Source organism: Lithobates pipiens, unplaced genomic scaffold (genome assembly GCF_037356315.1).
Source record: "Lithobates pipiens isolate NorthernLeopardFrog02 unplaced genomic scaffold, aLitPip1_a1.2 Scaffold_8, whole genome shotgun sequence".
Taxonomy (NCBI): domain Eukaryota; kingdom Metazoa; phylum Chordata; class Amphibia; order Anura; family Ranidae; genus Lithobates; species Lithobates pipiens.
The window spans coordinates 415,407,249-415,432,369 of record NW_027507903.1 but is presented as its reverse complement, the minus strand read 5'-3'; the positions used below and the strand labels follow the sequence as shown (position 1 = coordinate 415,432,369).

Here is a 25,121-nt window from a genome sequence, read left to right as displayed (position 1 = left end):
CATTCCCATCTCAAAAAGTTGGGAGGTGTGGCTGTAGGGGAAACTCTGAAATGAGGGGAAGCTCTGCTGATTTCTATCATCCAATCATGTACAAGCAAAAATGCATTTTTTTTAATATTCCTTGCATGTCGCCCTTAGATCTACAGCGACTGAACTTCCAATTGCACTTGCAGTGCAAAGTGTATTTTCCTTTAGTAAATAATCCCCAATAGAACAGCAGTGGATCGTTAGTACAGCGGCTCTGACCTAAGCTGTCAGTTTATTTTTGTTCAGCCCGCTGGGTTGAAGAAAAAAAAAAGAAAACTAGCAGTGTGTATGAGGCTTACAACTACATAAAGCTGGAGGAAACCTGGGGATGCTCCCACCACTCAGTGATCATGGGTGCAATGCTTTTATATATATATATATATATATATATATATACATATATACATATATATATATATATATATATATATATATATATATATATATATATATATATATATATATATATATTCTTATTTCTGCAAATATTTGTGCCTTTACTATTCTTTTTGACAAAGGTGGAATTCTCCTTCTAAGGTGCATGTTTCATGACATTCACATTTTACCCAAGGAAAGAACTCCAGGTAGACGATGCTTATTCTATCCCTCCATACGTCTTTGCTCAGCCTTGTGAGCAGTGCACCAACTAAACGCTTACACATCCTCCCTGAACTCCCCGTTTCCTCAACGACAGCTCTGCACCATCCTCACACCCATTCCCTGGCCCCGCCCTTCTAGGATGTGAGCAACTTCTGCCTGGTAACTAGTGACGCGAATGGTAACTGTGGGTCGACTGCGCTTTCTGAATGACGTAGTTCCTGTGCGCTAGCGGAAGTAGCGGCATTGAGTGCCTGCATTATTTGTTGGGGGACATAGAGTTGTCTTTTCCGCAACATGTCGAAAACTGTCGCCTATTTTTACGATCCGGACGTCGGGAACTTTCACTATGGTGAGAGAAAGGGTGCGTGGATATGTGCCTGGCACGCTACAGTGTGTTGGGTATTAGTGTGTTATAGTACAATATAGCATTGTGTTTACAGCTGGCCGACTGGATGTGCTAGTCCTCGGACTGAGTGTCTGCTGCTTGTGCTAATCGTGAGGCTGAGTGTCTGCTGGCTGTGTGTATGGCTATTGTATCTTGTCCTAGGGGCACCAGGCAGAGTGTCTGTTGTGCTCTGTGAGTGCTGAGTGTACCGATGTATCCATCACCTCAGGGGTCTTATATGAATTTGTGCCTTAAAAATAACCCATGCACTATATATATATATATATATATATATATATATATATATATATATATATCTATATATATATAATATATCTCTCACACTTAGCTCATTAAAAAGACTTGCCCTGACCACTTCAATACTGGCCATTTTCACCCCCTTCCTGCCCATGCCAATTTTCAGCTTTCAGTGCTGTTGTATTTGAATGACAATTCGGTGGTCATGCAACAGTGTACCTATATGAAATTGTTATATATTTTTTTACACACAAAGAGCTGCTCTCTTTTGGTGGTATTTAATCAAGAATGTTTTTTTTTTTTTACTGAGCAAACTAAATAAGACCAAAACTTTTGAAAATAAAGTTTTTCTTAGTTTCAGATGGACACTGATAAGGCTGCACTAATAAAAGTTGCACTTGCGAGGAGGCACAGGTAATTTGCACTGTTGAGGAGGTGCCGATAGGCCGCACTGACGGGCAGGAGCCGATAGGCCGCACTGACGGGCAGGAGCCGATAGGCCGCACTGGCAGGGATCTTCTGTACTGATGAGACTTCACTGATAATCAGGACACTAATGATCAGTATAAACAATGTGCTCACTGTGCCCTGTCAGACTTGCCGGTTATCGGTACTCTTTTCCTTACACAGAGACAGTGTGTGAGGAAAGGAATGCTGTTAACCGGCAAGTCTGTTTACATGTGACCAGCTATGATTGGACACAGCTGAGCACTTGATAAAGGGCCACTGTGATTGGTTCTTTACCCTGGTCTGTGATCAGATCTGTTCAAAGTTCACAGTGCGTGCGCCCTAGGGAGCGTGTGTAAGGCGCACACGTGGGAGGACGTCCTCCCTGAACTGTAGGCCCACTCTGTAGCTGTCTTTTGGCTATAGTGTGGGCTGGAGGGGTTCAGTAACGAATGAGTTAAATTGGCAAATTTATATATGGGATGGTGGGAGGAGAAATGTATCTTTACAAACTTCCAACCCTTTTTCGAGCAGCTGTATTGGTATAGGAGATTTATGGATAACTTTCTGGTTATCCAGGCTAATAACAGTGCCCAGGATGTAGAGGGTACTGTTTATCTCAGTATTAATAATCTGAGATTCTCCTATGTCATGAACATCTGCTTTTATTAATTTTTGTGATATTGCACTTGAGGGCAACCTGAATGCAGGGGTGATTTCATCAAAAACCGATAGAAAAAATTGTGCTGGTAATGCCACCCTCCTTGCTATGAGTTGTTATCCCCATAACACTATAAAATCTATCCCAGTGGGGGAAGTGTGCAATAACATCCAAAGTAGACCCAGAGAGAGGGTATACCCAAATTGGTGTATTGAGAGGGGTTTTAGAGTGGCTTCCTGGAAATGCAGGCCTGACCTTCTATCCAACAGGAATAGGGCATTGAATAAAAAATGTGTAAATAAGAGATGGTGGTCACTTTTGTGACATTTTTTTCTGTTGAGTATAACTAGGTTACTGGTGTAATAAAAAGGAACCTGCCTGTTCATCATTCAGATCATGCCCTTTATAATGTCCTGTCAGGTGGGTGCAGGTTCTCCAGCCAAAATCTGCCCACCCTTCATGCACAGAATATCTCTCAAGCTCTGTTAAATATTTCCGTGAGATCCGTATTGGGAAATATGAAGTCCTTCAATTTTTGTGGTATTGAATGCGTAGCATCCAAACCCAGAGGAAGCAGTAAACATAGGAGACGCCTTGAGAAGGAGGTTTTTTGGATCTTTGAGTTGCATCCCGGGAGGTTTGAACCATAGGTGGGATGTTGATCAGTATCTCAAACGATCCTGCCTGGGGTCCCTTGTTCTATTTGTTCATTTCCTTTATTTTTACATCTTTTTTTTTTAACTACCTCATTTTTTTCTTATCTCTTTCTTCAGTTTTTCCTCCTCCATTTTCTAATTTTTTTTGTCATGCAGGTCTTTTTTGTGGGAATGGCACCAACCAGAGTGAGTATAAAACTTTTTTTTCTGGCAGAGGGTGCACTTCTCTTATAGTAAACCTGCACCACATGTGTTAATTTTGTTAATTAAGATTAGCAATATTTTATGTAGCTATAACCATGACTACAGTGCAGAAATTTTTTTTTTTTTAGCTTGTTGGTTATTTACAACTGTGCTTAAGACTACTTTCACACTGGGGCAGGCGGGCGTTGGTGGTAAAGCGGCAATATTTTTATCGCCACTTTTCCGTCGTTTTAGCGGCGCTATCGGCTGCTAGCGGGGTGGTTTAACCCCTGCTAGCAGCCAAAAAAGGGTAAAGCCGCTTGCAAATCGCAGCTGCCCCATTGTTTGCAATGGGCAGGAGCCCTTTAGTAGTGGTGTATACGCTGCTTCTACAGCGCTGGAAAAGTGCGGCTTGCAGGACTTTTTTTTTTTTTAGTGTCCTGCCAGCGCACTGCTCCACACTGGAGAGACAGGAGAGGCTCTTTACAGGCTCTATGCAGGCACTATTTTTAGCGCTGTAGCGCCTCTAAATCGCCTCAGTGTGAAAGGGCTCTAAATGTATTTTGTTTATGTGTGTGTTTGTCATGAGTAAGACCTTTTTAGGAACAAACACAAGCGATGTTAGTACAACGATCTGCCCTGCTGTGCTATTGTTTCCTGACAGGGGGGCCACTCCCCCGCCAGAACACACCCATCAGCACTTGCAGCCACTGGCTGCACACGCTGATTGGATGCCGATTAAATGCTGGTTTTCCAGCAAGCCCATTTGACAGAGAGCTGTACTCCAGCTGAATGTTGGTTGGTTTCTACTATACCGGCTGATTTTGGCCCGTGTATACCCAGCATTACTATCAAGTACCATGTTGCTGACTTTTTTGTGTGGATTTGATGCTGTCAAGGCTTCAGCAACCTGTGTCTGAGCACCAGTAGTACATCTGATTCAGTTATGTGGAGGCTGCACACTTTATATCTCAGGAACCTTTTATTCCTGCAAGTAAAATTGAATGGGCTGCCATGACGGTGCAAATGCGGCACGCAGAACTGCAAAGATGTTATCCTAGGCTAAGGGCATAACATTGCCACTCTGATATATTGTATACTTTTCACCCTCTTGCCGTTGCAAGGTTCCCCCATTGTTATTTTGCACAGTCCTAAAATATGTACTGCCTGTACCATGAGATAAATAGCAAATGCTTTTTTTTTTATTTTTTTTTTATTTTATTTTTTTTGTTTTATATATATATATATATATATATATATATATATTATCCCAATTCTTTTTGTGGTATTTAAAGCTGTTGTAAACCACTGAATTTAAAAAAAAAAATTCCTTGCCTGCAAGGCAAAGGCATAATGTGCTAGTAACTTACCTCAAAACGAAGCACTCCAGTGATGCAATGTCATCGCTGAAGATGGCGTCCATCTATACCTGATGGCTGGCCGGAGCCACAATGACGTCACTCTCACGCATGAGCCGGCAGTCAAAGCACACTATTCTGAAGAAACAGCACGGGTGGCCATTCCTTTAGAGTACATGCACCAGTGATGCCACTGTAAAAATCCCCAAACGGTGTACAGTTTACTTCCTCTTTAACTCTCATATTTACCACAATTGTGATATTTATGCAAATTTTTATATTTTACTTTGGCTCTTTTGTTATTGCATCCACTATTTCCAAAAAATACACAATTACTTCATGTGGTAGCCGTTAGTAAATTGACCCCTGTGACTTAATGTGCCTAATTCAGAAACGGCCCACATATTCAAATAGTGACCAGGAATGACTTTAATGGTGTATTCCATTTTTCTATTAAAAAAAAAAAAACCTTTGTTTTTGAATGCTTGCATTATGCTAACTGTACCAAAGAGGCAAAACTATAAATGGTGCATCCTACATCAGTTGAGTGGCAAAGCAATGTTTTTGCTGAGCGTTCCACTGTGCCAGAGAAGCTATTATCTCAGTGCTGCAAAGCAGAGTGTCTGCTTTTTCTGTCAGGTTGTGCATGATCACAATATATCTGTTAAACGTACGAGTGTGGCAGAATAATGTGGCTTATGAAAGAGAAGGAAAGGTGTCGCTCACCAACCCAGTGCATATTAGTATGAAGTTGAGTGCGGCTTCAGCCAGCGCCACTCCAGCCACTCTCCCTTGACATATTTTGCCCCACTCACCGGGGCTTGCTTACAGAGGTGGCTGCTGCTTGCATGTGGACTTCACTTTGGTTAAAACAAAATAATAACCCTGTGTGTGTGTGTGCGTGTGTGTGTTTGCGTGTGATTTTAAATCCCATTCGTTTCCTTTACATCCTTGACAGGGTTCAACACGCTAAAAAAAATGAGCTGTCCCTTTTTGGCTTACACAGCACATTTACAGCTCATGTGTATTCATATTTCTGTATGGTGGTGGTTTAAAAGGTTGGGTGCGTTGACGTGTTGAGGGCTCATAAGTACTGAATTGGGTGCCCATCAAAATGCAAGTAGATCACTTATTACTACTGCATAGGTGTGAATCCAGTCTAAGTGAAATGAAAAAGTATGCTGTGCGCTGCTCATTTTACTACTGTATTAGGACTCATTCATTCTCCTTTATGAAAGTAACCTTTGCAGCAAAATCCCGCATAAAACTTGTCAGTATGCTGTACACACACAATGTTTGTGCAACATTTACATAAGTACAGTGTAATTGAATTGTATTTGCTGCTACTGCTGCTTAGAGCCAACATGTCAACAATGACCTTGCAAGTAATTCATGAATGACACAGGGCTGGTCATTCTGCGCAAGTGCACCCGCCGCATGAATGGCTCATTCAGGGCCAGCCGGTAAATATCAATGGTGTATATTCGGTGGCACAGGTGCTGCTGATTACATATTGTACATGTCAGTCCTGTGCAGCGGTGGCAGCCAATAAGGTTCATGCTGTGGATGTTAGATATGTAAATGTTTGCAAAAATCATTACATGCAGAAGGCGTGAAATACAGCCCCAGACATAGCTCCGGTTTATTCTGTTTTTTACACTGCTGACGAAAGCACTACAATATGCTGCCGGACATTGCTGTCTAAATGGGCCCAAAGATTTGTACACTGCTGTGTACAAAAGCGTACAAAACTACACATTGTACGCGGCATTTTAACATCTGTGTGAATGAGCCCTAATAGAGAAATTTTATTATGTGATGTTTTTAGAGAAACCTTATGCAAAAATAACATTTGTCAACTTTTTCAGGAACTGGTCATCCCATGAAACCACACCGTCTGGCTCTCACACACAGTTTGGTTCTCCACTATGGGCTGTATAAAAAGATGATTGTAAGTGTCAAATTTCATAGCTGTACCACCTCTGTGTAATATATGTATGTAATTGAACTAATGAAAAATATACAAATCTAACTGTATTAGATTCTGTTTTTTTTTTTTTTATTTTTTTTTTTTTTATTCTGTTTTTATCTGTTGGAATAGCAAGTTACAGAACCAGATTTCTAGTACACATCTCCGCACCACGTTATTGTCAACTGACCAGGTAGGAATCAAGGCATTTTGCCTTGTCTTGTGGTGAGAGTTGGAATAGCCGCCCAATGCAGTCCAAATACAGCTGGTAGGAATGGGCCCTTGCAGAACCTGTAGTAGAATCACAAAGCTTTCTTTTACAACACACATGACATAATAGGAACTACAAGTGATGTAGCCATTGCCTTCCAGGCAGTTCTTGTGATCTCAGGAGGATAAAAAGGACACTTTCTCAAGGCATCTTTCAGGACAGCACCTGAGAGATAGTGACTCCTCCCACCGGACCACAGGAAACACCTTCTTCCTCCAGATCTTTAAAGGGAGGCACTTCCTTACCACACTTCAGTTTTTGTGTTTCCTCCAGCCTGGAGGGAACCACTTTTAGAAGGTGAGTCAGTATCTCTTAGGTCAGGGCTTGACAAAACCCAGGCGCCAGGTCGCATTTGCGACTAGAATTAGCGACCTAGCGCCTGGGGCAGCACAGCCGGGGGTATCCTTTCTCCGTGGACAACCCCGGCGCGATCGCGTCGGGCCGCGCCGCCGGCGGCCGGTAATTGAGCCCTCGGCTTTGATGCCTTCTGTGATCCTATGGTTCCTTCTGGAATCTGGCGCCCTCTTGTGGTGGCCGTTGGAATTACAACCAGCAATGCTAATGCAGCTATCTCCTTCCCTTTACTTAGAACCCCTAAATATAAATATATATATATATATATATATATAATAAAAAAAATATATATATTTTTTTTATATAACACCCTAGAGAGTAAAATGGTGGTCGTTGCAATAATGTCTGTCACACCGTATTTGCACAGCGGACTTACAAGTGCACTTTTTTGGGGGGAAAAATAATTTATTTAAAAAAATAAGACAACAGTAAAGTTAGCCCAATTTTTTTTTATATTGTGAAAGATAATGTTACGCCGAGTAAATCGATACCCAACATGTCATGCTTCAAAATTACGCCCGCTCATGGAATGGCGACAAACTTTTACCCTTTAAAATCTCCATAGGCGACGTTTAAAAAATTGTACAGGTTGCACGTTTTGAGTTACAGAGAAGGTCTAGGGCTAGAATTATTGCTCTTACTCTTCCGATCGCAGCGATACCTCACATGTGTGGTTTGAACATTGCTTTCATATATGTGTTCGTTTCTGCACGCAAGCTTGGCGGGACAGGGCGCATTTAAAAAAAATTTTTTTTCTTATTTTAACTTTTTATTTGGATTTTTTTCACTGTTCTTTTAAAAAAAAAAATGTGTGTCACTTTTATTCCTATTACAAGGAATATAAAAATCCCTTGTAATAGAAAAAAGCATGACAGGTCCTCTTATATATGAGATCCGGGGTCAGAGAGACCTCACATCTCATATTTACACTAAAATGCAATTTAAAAAAAAATCGTCCTTTGAAAAAAATAAAATGTCCCTCTAAGAGCTATGGGCAACGACTTGGAGACAGGTGTGGGGCGCATCTTCCCCTCACTTGTCTCCATGTCAGGCCAGGGACAGGTCCAGATCGCCGTCACGGACCGGCTCCTAACTTTTTTAGCTGGCTCCTAGATTCCAAGCAAATTTGTCAATCCCTGTCTTAGGTGCTCCTGACAGAATGAGCTCCTCTCTATTTTTTCTTTTTAAAGACCCTCTGTCCTCCCTCTGGAAGTGACAGAGCGGGTCACTGGGTCGGCGAAAACGTAATTTCCGGCATGGAGCAGGGGGGAGGAGGCAGGTCAGAAGATGGCGCCTATTTCCAGTGGCACTATGGGAGTCTGGAAGCAGCATGGTAAAGCCACAAATTGAGCGCAGCACACCTGCCATTGAGCAGTCGGCGTCTGCAGCAATGGGGACAGGCATCAGCAAGGCTCGGGTAGGAGGCATCGGTTTAAGTCTGCCTATTCCTTTACCTGTGCGTGCTCTCTCTCTCTCTCCCCCCCCCCCCAGTGGCAAGGGGCCTGTCTTTTTACTGATTCTTCCTAGTGCACCTGTATGGTGGTCCTTTTATGCGGAAACTGTGTCTCACTAGGGTCCCTCTGCTTTACAGCACTGAGATAATAGCTTCTCTGGCACAGTGGAACACTCAGGCCAAGAGTTCTGACCCAGGCAAAAAGACATGTCCTTTTTGCAGGACCAAAATGGGAGAAAATTGGAAGAAAGCCCTATGCAGTACTTGCATCATTTCTTTAGTTAAGGAGGAATCGGCTTCTGTTTGTGATGACCTGGTTGCCTCTGTAAAGAAGGAACTATATGCCACGATTCAGACCGATAATCCAGCTGCTAGCCAGAAGGAATTATCTCTTCATGACCGAATGTATGCGGGTTTAAGCGAACCTAAGGGTTGGACATTTCCGGTCCATTCAGTCATTTCTGACACCATTAAAAAGGAATGGCAGGATTCGGAGTAAAACCTTTTTTCTCCAAAGCCCACAGGAGACTTTTTCCTTTTGAAAGTTTGGAACAAGTTGCCCAGCTTGGATGCTGCCTTCTCCCAGATCTCAAGATCCACCGACCTGTCTTTTGAAGACATGGGGGTTCTAAAGGATCTAATGGATAAACATATGGATCTTTTGCTAAAAAGATTGTGGCAATCAGTCATGAGCAATTTAAAGCCAGCAATGGTCACAACATGTGTAGCCAGAAATCTGGAATACTGGATTAACCAGCTAAAGCCTCATATAGTGGCAGATTCACCCAAACGAGATTTTTGATTCTTTTTCTACCCTGTTGTCTGCAGTTGCTTATGTAGCAGGTTCTTCGGCTGAAGCCCTTAAAAGGGCTTTATGGCTGAAGACTTGGCCAGGTGACAGAGTCAAAAAGTAAACTTTGTGGGATTCCTTTTTTGGGTGACCTTCTTTTTGGCCCTGATCTAGATAGTATTCTAGACAGGGCTGCCGACAAAAAAAGGTCCTTCCTGGTGAAAAAGAATTGGCAACCCCCAAAACGTCTTTTTCTACCTCAAAAAGCTCAGAAGCAGTACAGCAAGTTTCAGGGGAGAAGAAAAAATTGGTCTACACATAGGTAGGGGCGGAATCCTTTTCTGTCCTCCTACACAAGCCGAAAAACCCCAATGACTTGACCCTGCGGGTGGACGGATGGCTGCAAACGTTCCTTCTGCAGTGGTCAGTGATAACGTCAAATCGGTTTATTCTGACCACTCTTGCAGGGCTATGCAGTGGAATTTACCGAAATCCCCCAAAAAAGGTTTTTGGTGATGAATACCCCAAGGGATCCAGTAAAAGTCCTGGCCATGAAGTCCTCTTAAGAGGAACTAATACAGCAGGGTGTAGTGATCCAAGTGCCACCAAAAGAACCACAGGGCTCCAGGCACGCCCGCCTCTTGACCGCTCCCCCCGCAGCCATCCCGATGAGATGGACAGCGCCGCCCGCGGAATGCAGCCCTCCTTCCAGTGGCTGGTACCAATGAGGGGTTTTATTCTCATGTCTTCTTGGTAAGAAAATCAACAGGAAAATTATAAAGCCTCTGAACAAATCCATGAAATACAGAAGGTTCAAGATGTACTCAATCTTTTCAGTCAGAAATCTGCTGACTCCATGTTACTTCACAGTGTCAATAGGTTTAAAGGATGCATATTTGCATATCCCGGTCTCGCCCCACTCCCAGAAGTATCTCAGGTTGGCGGTAAGGCGTGATCCATAATCTACAGTTCAGGGCCTTACCGTTCGGTCTGTTACCCTCACCCTGAATTTTCACCAAGGTGAAGGCAGAAGCTTTAGCTCCGCTTCATCTTCAGGGAATCACAGTAATTCCCTATTTAAACTATCTGTTATTTTTTTGCCCCCTCGAGAAGATTTGGAGTCTCTGGGATGAATTCTAAACCTTCAGAAATCTTCCCTAAATCCGTCTCAAGAGATACATTTTCTGGGTTATCTAATCAATTCTGTATTTAAAAAAAAAAATATCTTTCTCCCAAACAAGCCGCCCAGAGAATAAGGACAAGATTCACTACACTGTCAGTACTGCAGACCAACCAGCAGATAACGATAAGGCCGGTTATGTCGGCTTTAGGAGTACTGACAACAATGCTGGCTGTTCAGTGGACAACACTGCATTTCAGGTGTCTGCATGCTTTTCTCCTGAGGTCATGGGATCACAGCTTGGGATCCCTAGACACGGAGGTGAAGATTCCAACTTGGGTGCAGAGGTCACTATGGTGGTGGAGGAGTCGGGAGCTCCTATCAAAAGGTTTAGTGTGGGCTTTTCCAGCCGAAAGACTGACAACCGATGCCAGCTCTTGGGGTTTGGGGGCCCTCCTAGGAAAGGACTTTGCTCAGGGAAATTTGTCCAAAAGGGAGGCAACAAGGTTCTGGAACTGGAGAGCTAAAAGCGATCGCTTTATCTCTAGTAGCATTTACTAAGGATCTTTGTTTACATCATGTCCAGGTACTAACAGACAATGCCACGGTGGTGGCTTATCTAAATAGACAGGGGGGCACAAGAAGCAGGTCCTTGCAAGTACTAGCTATGGAAATCTTTGGTAGGCAGAAGAACACTTGCTTTCTCTGTCGGCAATCCACCTAAAGGTGACCCTGAACAGAATGGCGGCTTTCCTGAGCAGGAATCCCATTCAAGAAGCAGAATGGTCTCTGAACTCAGAGGTATGATTGCCGGAAGGTGGGGACAACCAGAGGTAGACCTATTTGCCTCAAAGGGGAATGCTCAAGTTCCTCAGTTCTTTTCCCTAAGCAATCGCGACGGGTCTCTAAGGACAGACGCATTGGTGTATCCATGGAAATTTCATCTTTGCTACGCTTTCCCACCATTCCAGTTGATTCCGTTAATATTGAGGAAAATTCAAAGGGAAATGATACTAGTCATCCTAATCACACCCTTTTGGCCAAAGAGGGCCTGGTTTTCAACCGTTCTGGGAATGGCGATCAAACCTTGTTGGCATCTACTAATAAAAGACCCGGTAAATCGCCCAGAGGTGGCCAGTCTGGCTCTCACAGCCTGGTATCTAAGGAGCAACTCCTAAAAAGCAAGGGGTTTTCTATCCGGCTGATTGCAACAATAATATCAAGTAGAAAAAAGGTAACAAGTCTTGAAAGTTTTTATAATATATGGTGTGATTCATCTGCCCAAGACCCAAGGAGCCTTGTTTCCATTCTGGAGGTTTTTTTACAGGATGGACCAGATAAGGGACTAGCGATCAGTACCCTGAAAGTTCAGGTTGCTGCGATAGCAGTGTTCTTATAAAAGTCTATGGCCTTGGATCCACTGGCAATCAGATTTTTTAAAGCTCTAACAAGATCTAGACCAGCACCACTTAACCGTTTCCCTAAATGGGATCTATCAGTATCCCTGCAATCCTTAACAAAGAGTCCTTTTGAGCCTTTGAAAGAAGCACCTCTCAGGTATCTCATCTTCAAGACTGTTTCTGATTGCCATGGTTTCTGCACGCAGCATCAGTGAGCTAAACGCTCTGTCATTTAAGGAACCTTAACTATATTTCCGGATATAATTCTACTAAGGACAGACTCAAAGTTCTTAACTAAGTTAGCCTCAATGCATAATCATGCTCAAGACATTGTACTTCCAACCTTCTGTGCAAACCCAATGGGGGAGAAGGAAACTTTTCCACATGTTGGATATTAAAAGGACTTTGTGTTATTTAAAAAAAGACAAGGGACTTTTTACAGATTCATTATTTATTTGTTCTTTTTTCGGGCAACAGAAAAGGTTGCCAGGCTTCTAAAGTTTCTTTAGCCAGATGGCTGAAATTATCCATTGCAGAAGCATATTCAGATTTGTCTCCACCAGCGGGAATTTGTGCACACTCGATCAGAGCACTTGCGGCTCGCTTGGGCAAGCACCCCTGAGCAGATTTGCAAGGCGGCAACGTGGTCAAATTTCGGCACGTTTGTGTGACATTATAGGCTGGACCTCACATCTGCCAGCAATCATACGTTTCGCAGGAAGGTCTTGCAAGCTGTTGTCCCACCCTAAGGGGATAGTCTGTTATCTTCTCAGGTGCTGTCCTGAAAGACTCCTTGGGAAAAATCCAAGTTAGACTTACCGGTAACTTGTTTTCCCAAAGTTTTTCAGGAAAGCAACAACCCGCCCTATTGGTTTTTGATATACTATGCAGTGACTAACGTATGTGTTTTATGTGTTCCAGCTGGGGCCGGAGGTTCTCTCCTACAACTGAGGTGTGGCAGGGAACTGCTGAGCCTTGCTCGTGCCTGTGCCTGTGTCCACCGCTGCAGAAGCCGACTCCTTCATGGCGTGTGTGCAGCGCTCCATTCGTGGCTTCAGGCGCCAGCTTCTGTCCTGCCTCCTCCCCCCTCCACACTGGACATTTTTGCCGACCCAGTGACCCGCAATGTCACTTCCGGCACAACCTTCCGGTAAACATGGAATAAAAAAATGTATATATAATTTTATTACATACACATTCACTGAGCGATCCCCGCTGATCGATCTGTTCTCGGTTTTCAGACTGCACTGGCTCTCTGCCCCTCCAGCGCTCACTGTAGCACCGGGCTGTGGAGGGAACAGGCTCTCAGTAGCATGCTGAGCCTGAGCCAGCTGCTGGTCCAGGCATTTGGGTGGATTACAACCATATGGTTGTGATCTTTTCAGAGGCTGCCCGCTGACTGCTGAAAATGGGTCACAGGGGTGCACAATGAACTGCACTCCTGTGATCCATAGGAGAGATACAGCCATAAAAGCTTTGACTATACTTCTCCTGTAAACACAAGACTAGATATGGGCAACCACTTTTCCTTCCTGCAGATTGTACAGTTATTATGATTGCTCTGTATAAATTGTCTTGCAGGTCTTTAAACCGTATCAAGCTTCACAGCATGACATGTGCCGCTTTCACTCTGAAGACTACATTGATTTCCTGCAAAGAGTGAGCCCCAACAACATGCAAGGCTTCACGAAAAGTCTTAACGCATTCAATGTTGGTGATGACTGGTAAGTAAATACAGATTTTGGAAGGAAGGGTTAATTAGCATCTTACAGTAGGAGTCCGAAGTTCCTCTTGACTTGCCTAAAATCTGAGGTTTATATATTTTACTATAACCAGATCCTCTAAGCTTTATGCTGTATTAGGGTGGGGAGGCTATTGTCTCCTGTCATGTGATTATGTGCTTTGCAAGCTCCCTCTCTGCGAATGAATAAAGAAAGTTGTCTGAACTATGGGTCAGCAGAGATCCAGTATCTGGCAGGTGCGTCAGAATTACAAGGTTGACAGTATACAATTAAAACTCTTTGGAAAATAAGACAGTGTATGTGTATATATGTGTATATATATATATATATGTGTGTGTGTGTGTGTATATATATATATATATATATATATATATATATATATATACATACACACACACACACTGTCTTATTTGTTATTTGGTTTAATTTTATTACTGCTGTTGTTTTTTTAGCTGCTTGCCTTAAGTTCAAATGTAGTAATTTCTGTTTTAGTATACACTTACCTAAGGATGAGCCGAACAGACCTAAACTTTGTGTGAACTTTAGAACCCTATTAAAGTCTATGGGACTCGAATGTTCACAATCTAAAGTGCTAATTTTAAAGGTTAATATGCAAGTTACTGTTCTAAAAAGTGTTTGGGGACCTGGGTCCTGCCCCAGGGGACATGGATCAATGCAAAAAAAAGTTTTAAAAACGGACGTTTTTTCAGGAGCAGTGATTTTAATAATGATTAAAGTGAAACAAAAGTGTAATATTCCTTTTAAATTTCGTACCTGGGGGGTGTCTACAGTATGCCTGTGAAGGGGCGCATGTTTCCCATGCTTAGAACTGTCCCTGCACAAAGTGTAATTTCGCAAGGAAAAAAAGTCTTTTTAAAATCACTTTCCATTGTCTGCTCCCGTAATACAGAGAACACTCAATGAGTGTTCTCTGTATTAGACGACAATTCATTCATTGATAAAATTTTTTTAAAAAAAGCGTGGGGGTTCCCCTAAATTCAATTACCAGACCCTTTATCCGAGCACGCAACCTGGCAGGCCGCAGGAAAAGAGGGGGGACGAGAGAGCGCCCCCCCCTCCACCCCTCAAAGCACCATGTCCCCATGTTGATCTGGACAAGGGCCTCATCCCCACAACCCTGGCCGGTGGTTGTGGGGGTCTGCGGGCGGGGGGGCTTATCAGAATCTGGAAGCCCCCTTTTAACAAGGGGACCCCCAGATCCCGGCCCCCCCTGTTTGAAATGGTAAGGGGGTACAAAAGTACCCCTACCATTTCACAAAGAAAGTGTCAAAATGGTTAAATAAGACAAACGCACTTTTGAAAAATTCCTTTATTAAAAAAAAAAAAAAAAAAGATTCCGGCGGTGGTAATCCACTCTTGCTATCCAGCAAAGGATGATCATCTCTCCGGGGTCCAGCGATGGCTTATCTGATCCAACGACGGGGGGGATCTCACAGTCCAGCACTGTCCATGCATCCGTCTTCTGTCTCTACTGTGGGGATCCCAGCGCTGACGTTTCTTATATTAGGAGGGCGGGGCCACCCGTCATCTGACCCGGCCCCCTCTGACGCTAATGAGGGAAGCCATGGGGTTCCCCAGGGACGTATGGGTGACCCCGCCCCCCTCTGATGTAACGCAGGTGTTTTTTATCAATGAATGAATTGTCGGCTAATACAGAGAAAACTCATTGAGTGTTCTCTGTATTACGGGAGCCGACAATGGAAAGTGATTTTAAAAGACTTTTTTTTTTCCTCACGAAATGACACTTTGTGCAGGGACAGTTCTAAGCACGGGAAACATGCGCCCCTTCACAGGCATACTATAGACACCCCCCAGGTACGAAATTTAAAGGAATATTACACTTTTATTGTTTCACTTTAATAATTATTAAAATCGCTGCTCCTGAAAAAACGGCCGTTTTTAAAACTTTTTTTTTGCATTGATCCATGTCCCCTGGGGCAGGACCCAGGTCCCACTTTTTAGGACAGTAACTTGCATATTAGCCTTTAAAATTAGCATTTTAGATTTCTCCCATAGACTTGTATAGGGTGTTGCGGCTTTTCGAATTTGCTGCGAACAGCCCAAATTGTTCACTGTTCGACTCGAACATTGCCTTTTCGTCTGTTCAGCGAACATGAGTTCGACTCGAACTCGAAGCTCATCCCTACACTTACCAGTCCCAGTGCCCCCTTATATGGGATAAGTTAGTATATGTCCTCTCCTTTGAGAACCAGCAGCCAACACTGTGTGTGGCTACTGGTTTTCAATCCTAGCTGTCAGTGACATCTGGGATCTGCATTGACAATTGGGGACTAAGAAGAATAGTTCCTAAATTAGGTAATCACTGTTAGACTTTTTTTTATTTACTTTTACAGATAAGAGTTATTGACATCTGGTCATAAAAGGTTTAGGGCAGGGATAGACAACCTTGGCCCTCCAGCTGTGGTGAAACTGCAAATCCCATCATACCTCTGGCTCTAGAAGTCATGCCTGTGATTGTCAGGGTCTTGCAATGTCTCATGGGACATTTAGTTTCACCACAGCTGGAGGGCCGAGGTTGCCTACCCCTGGTTTAGGGCCTTTCACACCATTTTTGCTGAGTGCCTTTGTCCAGTGTGGTCCCAATGCAAAGACAAGGTAATGTTTTTGATGAACTCCGTTCACACCACATAAAGTAAAAATACATGCGTTTGCATTACACTGTAGGAGCTTCTAGTCCTCTACTGCTGGACACAAGTAAAAAAAAAAAAAAATCAGTCTTTGGAATACAGAGTAAAAATAATTAATATCAATAAACTGTTTTATATTGTCATAGAAATATATATTTGGAATCAAATCTTTTTATTTTTTGGCAATAACATGGTGTGGGTGTATTTCTGCCATTCACAGGCTGTCACGCCCCACCAGCCTGTGTCTTTAAAATAAGGGGAAGGTGAACCCTCCAATCAACTCAGGCAACTTCTTCTGAACGTGTTTTTATTTTTTCTTATTTTTTCTGACAGCTTGAAACCGGCGTTTAACCGCGTTTTAGATTTAGCATCTAAGAGCGTTTATTTAAAGAGGAAGTAAACCCTGATGGGTTTACTTCCTCTTTGTCTCCCTGCAAAGGTAAAGCATAATGGACTACTATGCATCGCATAGTAGTCCATTATGTGTCACTTACCTGACACAGGAGCCAGCGAAGTCACCGCTGTCCCCTGTAGTTCCGAGCGTCCATCTTCTTGGTGGGTCTCGCTGCTCCGGCGCTGTGATTCGCCGGAGCAGCGATGACGTCACTCCCGCGCATGCACACGGGAGCCGACACTCGCGGCTTGCCCAGTGCGCCTGCACACCGCTGTCTACGGCGCATGCGCCGTAGACAGCGGTGGCTGTCTTCGGGTGAATATCTCCTAAACCGTATAGGTTTAGGAGATATTTCTTGGACCTTAATCTAGGCTTACCTGTAGGTCAAAGTGGTTTGTAAGGGTTTACAACCACTTTAAGATAACTTCATAAGACCCTCCCAAAGCACAAAAAACAGTATTTAACTATTTCAGCCATTCTCTGAGACCAGAGTGAGTAGCAGCAGTTGAGAGAGCAGCAGTGTACTTGTCTCTACCTCAAATTGTGCTTTTACTATGGATCCCATAATGAGCATATGTGAGGAAATTTAAAAAGCAGATATTAAAATGAATGCAACTATGTTTGATCAAATTGGGGGTCAAGCTCAATGGTGGGGTCAACTGGTTCAAATCTAACAACATATAGGTCAAATTCCAGTTCTACTGGTGTATTGGATTGGACCATGGGTTTTTAAAATGTTTTTTCATCATTTGCTATCATTTTTAAGTTTTGTAATGTAAAAAAAAAAATAGGGCACCTTTTTTTAAAAACACTTATAAACAAAAATGCAGCTAAACTCCAGTACCGCGTTTAGACGTGTTTGGCGTCTGAACTCAAGCATCCAACTGTCTCTAAACATCCGTTTACCAGCAGCAGTGTACATGAGGCCTATATAGTTACATGGGCTGCTCAGATGTGATAGGGCGCAAATGCTCAGCATAGTGAAAACTGAGCATTTTCAGAGCTACCAACACTGCTCTGCAAAATCCCTTGGACTTGGACAGAATGGGGAGATAGAGAACAGCAGGATCAACCAGTTGTGTGTTTTTTTTTTTTTTTTTTTTGCCAGAATATTAAAAAAAAAAAAACGAATGATTGAGTGAGTATGAACAGCATGTAATGCACCGTTTCTTGATATTAATTATTTTTTTTTTTTTTTTATGATGTGGGTTTAGTGACCCTTTATTGTATAGAGAAATAAAAAAAAATTTTATAATAAAAGTAGGGCTGCAACTAACGATTATTGTCATAATCGATTAGTTGGCCGATTATTGTTTCGATTAATCGATTCATCGGTTAATAACTTTAAAAAAAAAAAAGTGGGTCAAATTGACTTTCATTTTCAACCACAGTGACGGGAAAGTTTGGAAATAGAAAACTTCTTAGTCAAAGGAATTTTCAGACAGTATATGTGGTTTTTGTTCAGAAATTACATTCATTTTAAAAACGGAATGTTAAAAACAAGTGAAAATTTCAAACAAATTTCTTTCATTCAGCGAATGTACAAAGGTTTTTTTCGCCTGAATATTCTCATCTGAAAATTGATTCATGTGACCAGCATAAGGCACGGTACACACCTATGCAGTTTGCTTTTGATCTGTTTCTGCAGTGCTTTTTGCTGTACGTTTTGATTTCTGCGCACGTGATTTTACTGCAATTTGCATTTTTTCAGTTTTTTAGGGCAGATTCAAAAACACAAATTGCTGCAAAAACGCATTACATGCAGCTTCTCCATTGAAGAATATTGAACCAATAAAGCACCATTTTGCATTAAAAGTCCCTGACCCTTTCAGATGTGATTGTGTCCCATAGGAAACCATGTAAATGAACTGTGGTGCATTTCTGCAAAAAAGCACCAATAAACACATAGATGTGAACCAGGTCTAAGACGTTTAGTAACATAATGGGGTTATAAAAATCCTAAAATAAGCCCTTTATAATAGAAAAAAAAGCAGATACCGTATATACTCGAGTATAGGCCGACCCGAATATAAGCCGAGGCCCCCAATTTACCCCCAAAAAACTGGAAAACTTATTGACTCGTGTATAAGCCGAGGGTGAGACATGGCTGTCCATCCCTGTGTGTCCGTCCATCCCTGTGTGTGTGTCCGTCCATCCATCCCTGTGTGTGTGTCCATCCATCCATCCATCCATCCCTGTGTGTGTGTCCGTCCATCCATCCCTGTGTGTGTATCCATCCATCCATCCATCCCTGTGTGTGTGTGTGTGTGTGTGTGTGTGTGTGTGTTTCCGTGCAGCCTTGTGTGTGTGTCCAGCCTACCTGTGTCCCAAGCCTCCGTCCCGAGCCGCCGCCGTCGTCCCGTGCCTCCTCTGTCCCGTGCCTCCTCTGTCCCGTGCCTCCTCTGTCCCGTGCCTCCTCTGTCCCGTGCCTCCTCTGTCCCGTGCCTCCTCTGTCCCGTGCCTCCTCTGTCCCGTGCCTCCTCTGTCCCGTGCCTCCTCTGTCCCGTGCCTCCTCTGTCCCGTGCCTCCTCTGTCCCGTGCCTCCTCTGTCCCGTGCCTCCTCTGTCCCGTGCCTCCTCTGTCCCGTGCCTCCTCTGTCCCGTGCCTCCTCTGTCCCGTGCCTCCTCTGTCCCGTGCCTCCTCTGTCCCGTGCCTCCTCTGTCCCGTGCCTCCTCTGTCCCGTGCCTCCTCTGTCCCGTGCCTCCTCTGTCCCGTGCCTCCTCTGTCCCGTGCCTCCTCTGTCCCGTGCCTCCTCTGTCCCGTGCCTCCTCTGTCCCGTGCCTCCTCTGTCCCGTGCCTCCTCTGTCCCGTGCCTCCTCTGTCCCGTGCCTCCTCTGTCCCGTGCCTCCTCTGTCCCGTGCCTCCTCTGTCCCGTGCCTCCTCTGTCCCGTGCCTCCTCTGTCCCGTGCCTCCTCTGTCCCGTGCCTCCTCTGTCCCGTGCCTCCTCCGTCCCGTGCCTCCTCCGTCCCGTGCCTCCTCCGTCCCGTGTCGTGCCGATGGATCGCCGCTCCAGGATCGCCGCTCTTCTCGGCGGCCATTCTACAATTCAAAAGCCGCGCCTCCGTCCTCCGCCTGTGATAGGCGGAACACTGAATTTCCCAGCAGCCTGTGTTCCGCCTATCACGGACATCCTCTCATACTCGTCCGTAGTATGAGAATGAACGGATGTCCGTGATAGGCGGAACACTGACTGCTGGGAACACTGACTGCTGGGAAATTCAGTGTTCCGCCTATCACAGGCGGAGGCGGAGAAGGAGGCGCGGCTTTTGAATTTTAATGTCCGCCGTCTGTCTGCTCGATACGCTGATCGAGCAGTCAGACAGCGGTGACTCGAGTATAAGCCGAGGGGGCACTTTCAGCCTCAAAAAAGAGGCTGAAAATCTCGGCTTATACTCGAGTATATACGGTAATCACTACTGCAAGCGGTTCATTTTTTTACTGTAGAACAGTGAGAGTAATATTTACAGGAGCGATTATTTGCTCTTTTGTACTAATAAAGGGCTCATTTTAGTTTTTTTAACCCCATTATGTTACTGGCCAATTAATCGATTATGAAAATGGTAATCGATTTAATTTCATAATCGATTAGTTGTCGATTAATCGATTAGTTGTTTCAGCCCTGAATAAAAGTCAGCAGCTACAAATACTGTAACTGCTGACTTTTACTATATGGACACTTACCTGTCCAGGAAGTCCACGATGTTGGCACCCCAGTCGATCTTAGGCTTGGCTGTCGAATTCTGCCGCCACCTCCACTATGGGAAATCGGCTATCATCCCTCCTCCTGCTGCTAGCAGCTTCAGTTTTTATTTTGCCTAGCAAGGAGAATGACCTAGGAAACCCTGCGGGCCTCTCGGTCCATATTTTTACTGCAGGTTTGCTGCTTTTTTGCGCAAGATGAGAGATCCTGAGATCTTCTATCAACTGCCGGCTGGGTGACAGGCTGGTTAATGATATCCTTGTAGCCTCCCCAGTCCGGCCATCGAACGTGAGCAGGCCGCAGCTATGACTCAGCAGGCCACGACATACCTCCATGCTCCAGAGTAGGGCTGAAACAACTAATCGATTAATCGACTACTAATCGATTATGAAATTAATCGATTATTATTTTCATAATCGATTAATCGGCCAGTAACATAATAGGGTTAAAAAAAACTAAAATGAGCCCTTTATAGTACAAAAAGAGCAAATAATCGCTACTGTAAATATTACTGTTCTACAGTAAAAAAAATGAACCCCTTACAATAGTGATTATCTGCTTTTTTTTTCTACTATAAAGGGCTTATTTTAGTTTGTTTAACCCCATTATGTTAGTAAATGTCTTATACCTGGTTCATATCTATGTGTTGGTGCTTTTTGCAGAAATGCATTACAGTTCATTTACATGGTTACCTGTGAGACACGTTCACATCTGAAAGGGTCGGGGACTTTTAACGCAAAATAGTGCTTTATTGGTTCAATATACCATACTTCAATGGAGAAGCTGCAGAAAAGCATGTAATGCGTTTTTTTCAGCAATTTGTGTTTTTTTAAATCTGCCCAAAAAAAGGCAAAAATGCAAATTGCAGTAAAATCACGTGCGCAAAAATCAAAATGTACAGCAAAAAACACTGCAGAAACAGATCAAAAGCAAACTGCATAGGTGTGCACCGTGCCTTATGCTGGCCACACAGATCAGTTTTCAGATGAGAATATTCAGACGAAAAATCTTTGTACATTCACTGAATGAAAGAATTTTTGTTTGAAATTTTGACTTGTCTGAAAATTCCTTTGACTAAGAAGTTTTCTATTTCCAAATTTTCCCGTCACTGTGGTTGAAAATGAACACCAATTTGACCCACTTTTTTTTTAAAGGTTATTAATCGAAACAATAATCGGCCAACTAATCGATTATGAAAATAATCGTTAGTTGCAGCCCTACTCCAGAGGTGGTCGGTGAGCTTCAGTGCTCCGGGGTATACATATGACCGGGGTACTGATGTCTGGATCACAGTATACCGGGCCAGCAGCTACCCTGTAACTGCGCAGGTGTAGGTCTGTGATGGAATGTCTCCCAGCTCTTCAGGACTGGCAAGTACGGCTCTCCCTGCTTCAGTGGGGGGAGCAGCTGGGCATTCCCTGGGGGGTCGATTCAGGGGCCACCTCACCTCCTTACCTTCTCTCCCAAGTCCCTATCATCCCTCCCTTCCCCCTCTGAGGGGGATGGCTGCGGGCCGTGTCTGTGTGTCTGTGTGTCTGTGTCATTGTTTCTCACCTGTGGGGGCTCTGTGCGGTTGCTGTTCAGTCCTGGTCCAGGTCTGGGGGTCCCAAAAAAAGCAGTTTTTGTGGAGGTTGTCTGTCAGCAGGCAGCTCGTTTTTATTTTTGCTCTGTTCAAGGCATTGGCGCCATTCCGGCGATTCCCCTGGGGAGCTTCAGCAGCCATTTTCCCTAGGATTCCTATTGATTACATTGGCAGCCATTTTGTGAAAGCCTGAATGCTTTCTTCACCGCTGGCCTCTTGTAACAGCATGCAATGTGCTTTCTCTTGTTACTTCCTGTATCCCCTGTGTGTGAGGGACACTGGATGGCTCTGTGCTGAACGCTGAAGCACCCCCCCCCCCCCCCCCACACACACACACACACACGGCGGCAGCAGGAGGGTTGGACCTTCACTGTCCTAAGTCCCCTTGCAGGTGGCAGACAGGATAGGGTCAGCATGACTTCAGAAACTGGTGTTTCTTCCCCCGAAATCCAGGCTATAGCAACCGGGGCACCTGCGGTTAGTGCGGTGCGCATGGACACCCTGATGGCGTTCCTGGACTCCTATGTTGCTAAGATAGAGGCGGCACGTGGCAGGAAAGGTGCGCGTAAGAGGCCCCTGCACCCCCATCCTCTGGGGAGAGCTCTGATGCCGAGATTAGGGGGGGGGTAGATTGCGCTATGGACCACTCAATACAAAAGTTAATGGATAATGTAAAAAAGGTATTCTCAAAGATAAAATATGAAAATATGAAAAATTAGGTAAGAGCAGCCTCTATTTATTTCCACCCTAACGGGTGGAAAGATACTGAAAGGGGTGGGAGAAGAAATAGACCTGGCGCTATACCATATACTACTAGAAATCTGTGCGTGAGAACTCTGTTACATATAATTTTCAGCGTGCTGGCAATTAAATAAAAATCATGAGATAAAAACCATAAAATAGAAAATGCTCATCCAAAGGTGGCTTAGACAATATACTACTATTAATGATAATAAAGTGCAAGTGCCAGTGAATTTACATGTGCCAATACCTGTATGCTATCATATATGAACTTAGAAAGAACTATTAAAAATATAGGAATAAAGTAAAGTAAAATGTGATATCTTTGAACTGCTAGTGAATATAGTGACTGTAATTGGTCTATTAGGTGTTTTGCAAAAAAAATATCGTGCAAAGTATATTCAAGATTAATTTCGTGGTGACTAGCACACTGCAAAAAATAATAGTGAAAACATGTGCAGTGCGAATAAAAAAACAAGATTAAAACTAACAATAGAAAAATGGAAAAAATATAAAGAGTCTCTAGTGAGTGACGGAATCTTCCGTGCGTGAAGGAGGGGGGAGGTGATGATTTCCAAACTTATTCTCCGTGTTCAGTGGTCACTTCTATATTATGCTCTCACCGGAAAAAGGACCCCATCCGGGGTGGATCAACCTTCACAATATCAGCTATTGTGTCGCTCTCTGGCTTGCTTCAGATGCAATGCTGGGGATCCCTCGTTTTTCCGTGAGTGTAGTGTGCCACGTTGTGTATGTTAAAAGAGAGGCATATCCATAGTGTGATAACGTTTAAAAACTCATTTTTATTCAAAAAGGATTTAAAAAAGCAGAGTTTTCAAATGCGGTTGTGTTACAGCTTTAAGTCGATTTTAAAACGATTTTAAAAGTCCCGCTCAGCTTCCTGGTGTATGCTAGAGGTGTACGTCGCTTGGCCACGCCCTACGCGTTTCGTCATTCAGACGTCATCTGGAGCGGCCATCTTCATACACCTTTAGCTTTATATAGGGTGTATTATTCCTATCGCGCATGCGCGGTCAGTCGCCGCCATTTCTAGTGAGGGAATGCCCTCATACTTTAATACTGCGCAATGTGATGTTCCTATTGCGCATGTGCGGTCAGTCGCCGCCATTTCTAGTCAGGGAATGCCCACTTAATTTGCTGTGCGATGGACAATACACCACTATGATTGAAGCTGCAACTTAACCCACTCGAGGCTTAGACTTTATCAGAGTTGAATTCTATTGCACAAAGACTAAACAATAAAACAGAAAACGAATGTGGGGACTGCTGTAGTGAGGGATCTAATAGAGAAGAATATGGTTTTATTTAAACGGGAAACTGAATAAATACTACGTGGAGACTGGATTTAAAACAATAAATTGGAATACCCAATTGTCTTTAGTGTTACCGGGTCATTTGATTATGGAAAACTTATATATGTAATGAGTTAAAATGAATTCTCACTATTGCAACTACGCTATATACGCTAATTATGGAAAACTTATATATGTAATGGGTTAAAATGAGTTCTCACTATTGCAACTACGTTATATCATTAATTTAACGCGATGGGGCCTGTTTGATACTTAGACAAGGAAAAATATTTGTTAAGAGAGAAATTATGTTCGTTTAAAAGTAAGAGTAGAAAGTTATATGTATATAAAAAAAGTAATCAATCTTGATAGGAACAGTATGTGTTTGGTATAAAAAAATGTAGAAGATGTATAGAAAATATGAAATATAAAAAATATATAAAGATAAATAAACTATAAAATCTATAAAAATGGGAGGTGAAAGTTTATATGGGAAACAGGAATGCTTTAAGAGAGGACCAAATTGAGAGTGCCTTGCTTATTACCATATATTTTACCGGAAAATATTCTAATTTTATTTTTATTTTTAAATTTAAATAGATAACATTCGACCCAAATTCATGTGTTGTTCTTTAATTTTTAATAGGGGTGGAGTCCATCACTTATTTCCACCATAAGTTGATTATGTGATTTTACACCATATGTGTCTTCTTCATGGATAGGGGGTATTCGCCCCTAATTGGTGTGTCAGATCTATAATTGTGTTTGACCCGAGACTACATGTAATAATAGTAGTAAGTATAAAAACTTATATAGAGAATCATGTATATGGATATGCAAGGAATGGGTTTAGGGCCATTCCTTACTCAATTCCCTAAAAGGCATGTGCCTAAGGATGCATGTAAGGGAGGGGGGAGAGAATTGGAATGGGAAGAAGGACTTTAAAAGTAATAGTAATATTTTCGTCTTATGGTGGATGGGGAAATGTCTTACTGCCCTTTTCTTAGCAGGTATGAGGTTTTTGGTTTATTGAATTTATTACATTCGA

General features: G+C 43.2%; 1 protein-coding gene across 1 annotated transcript in view; it reads left to right on the top strand.

Annotated features, from left to right (window-relative positions):
* The first annotated feature begins 822 nt into the window (after positions 1–822).
* HDAC3 (histone deacetylase 3) overlaps positions 823–25,121 on the top strand; it is an 82,679-nt gene continuing 58,380 nt past the window's right edge. Inside the window, 3 exon segments of the mRNA XM_077474170.1 lie at positions 823–976; positions 6,444–6,526; positions 13,514–13,656. Coding sequence (XP_077330296.1) covers positions 922–976; positions 6,444–6,526; positions 13,514–13,656 — 281 coding nt within the window. The 5' untranslated portion in view covers positions 823–921.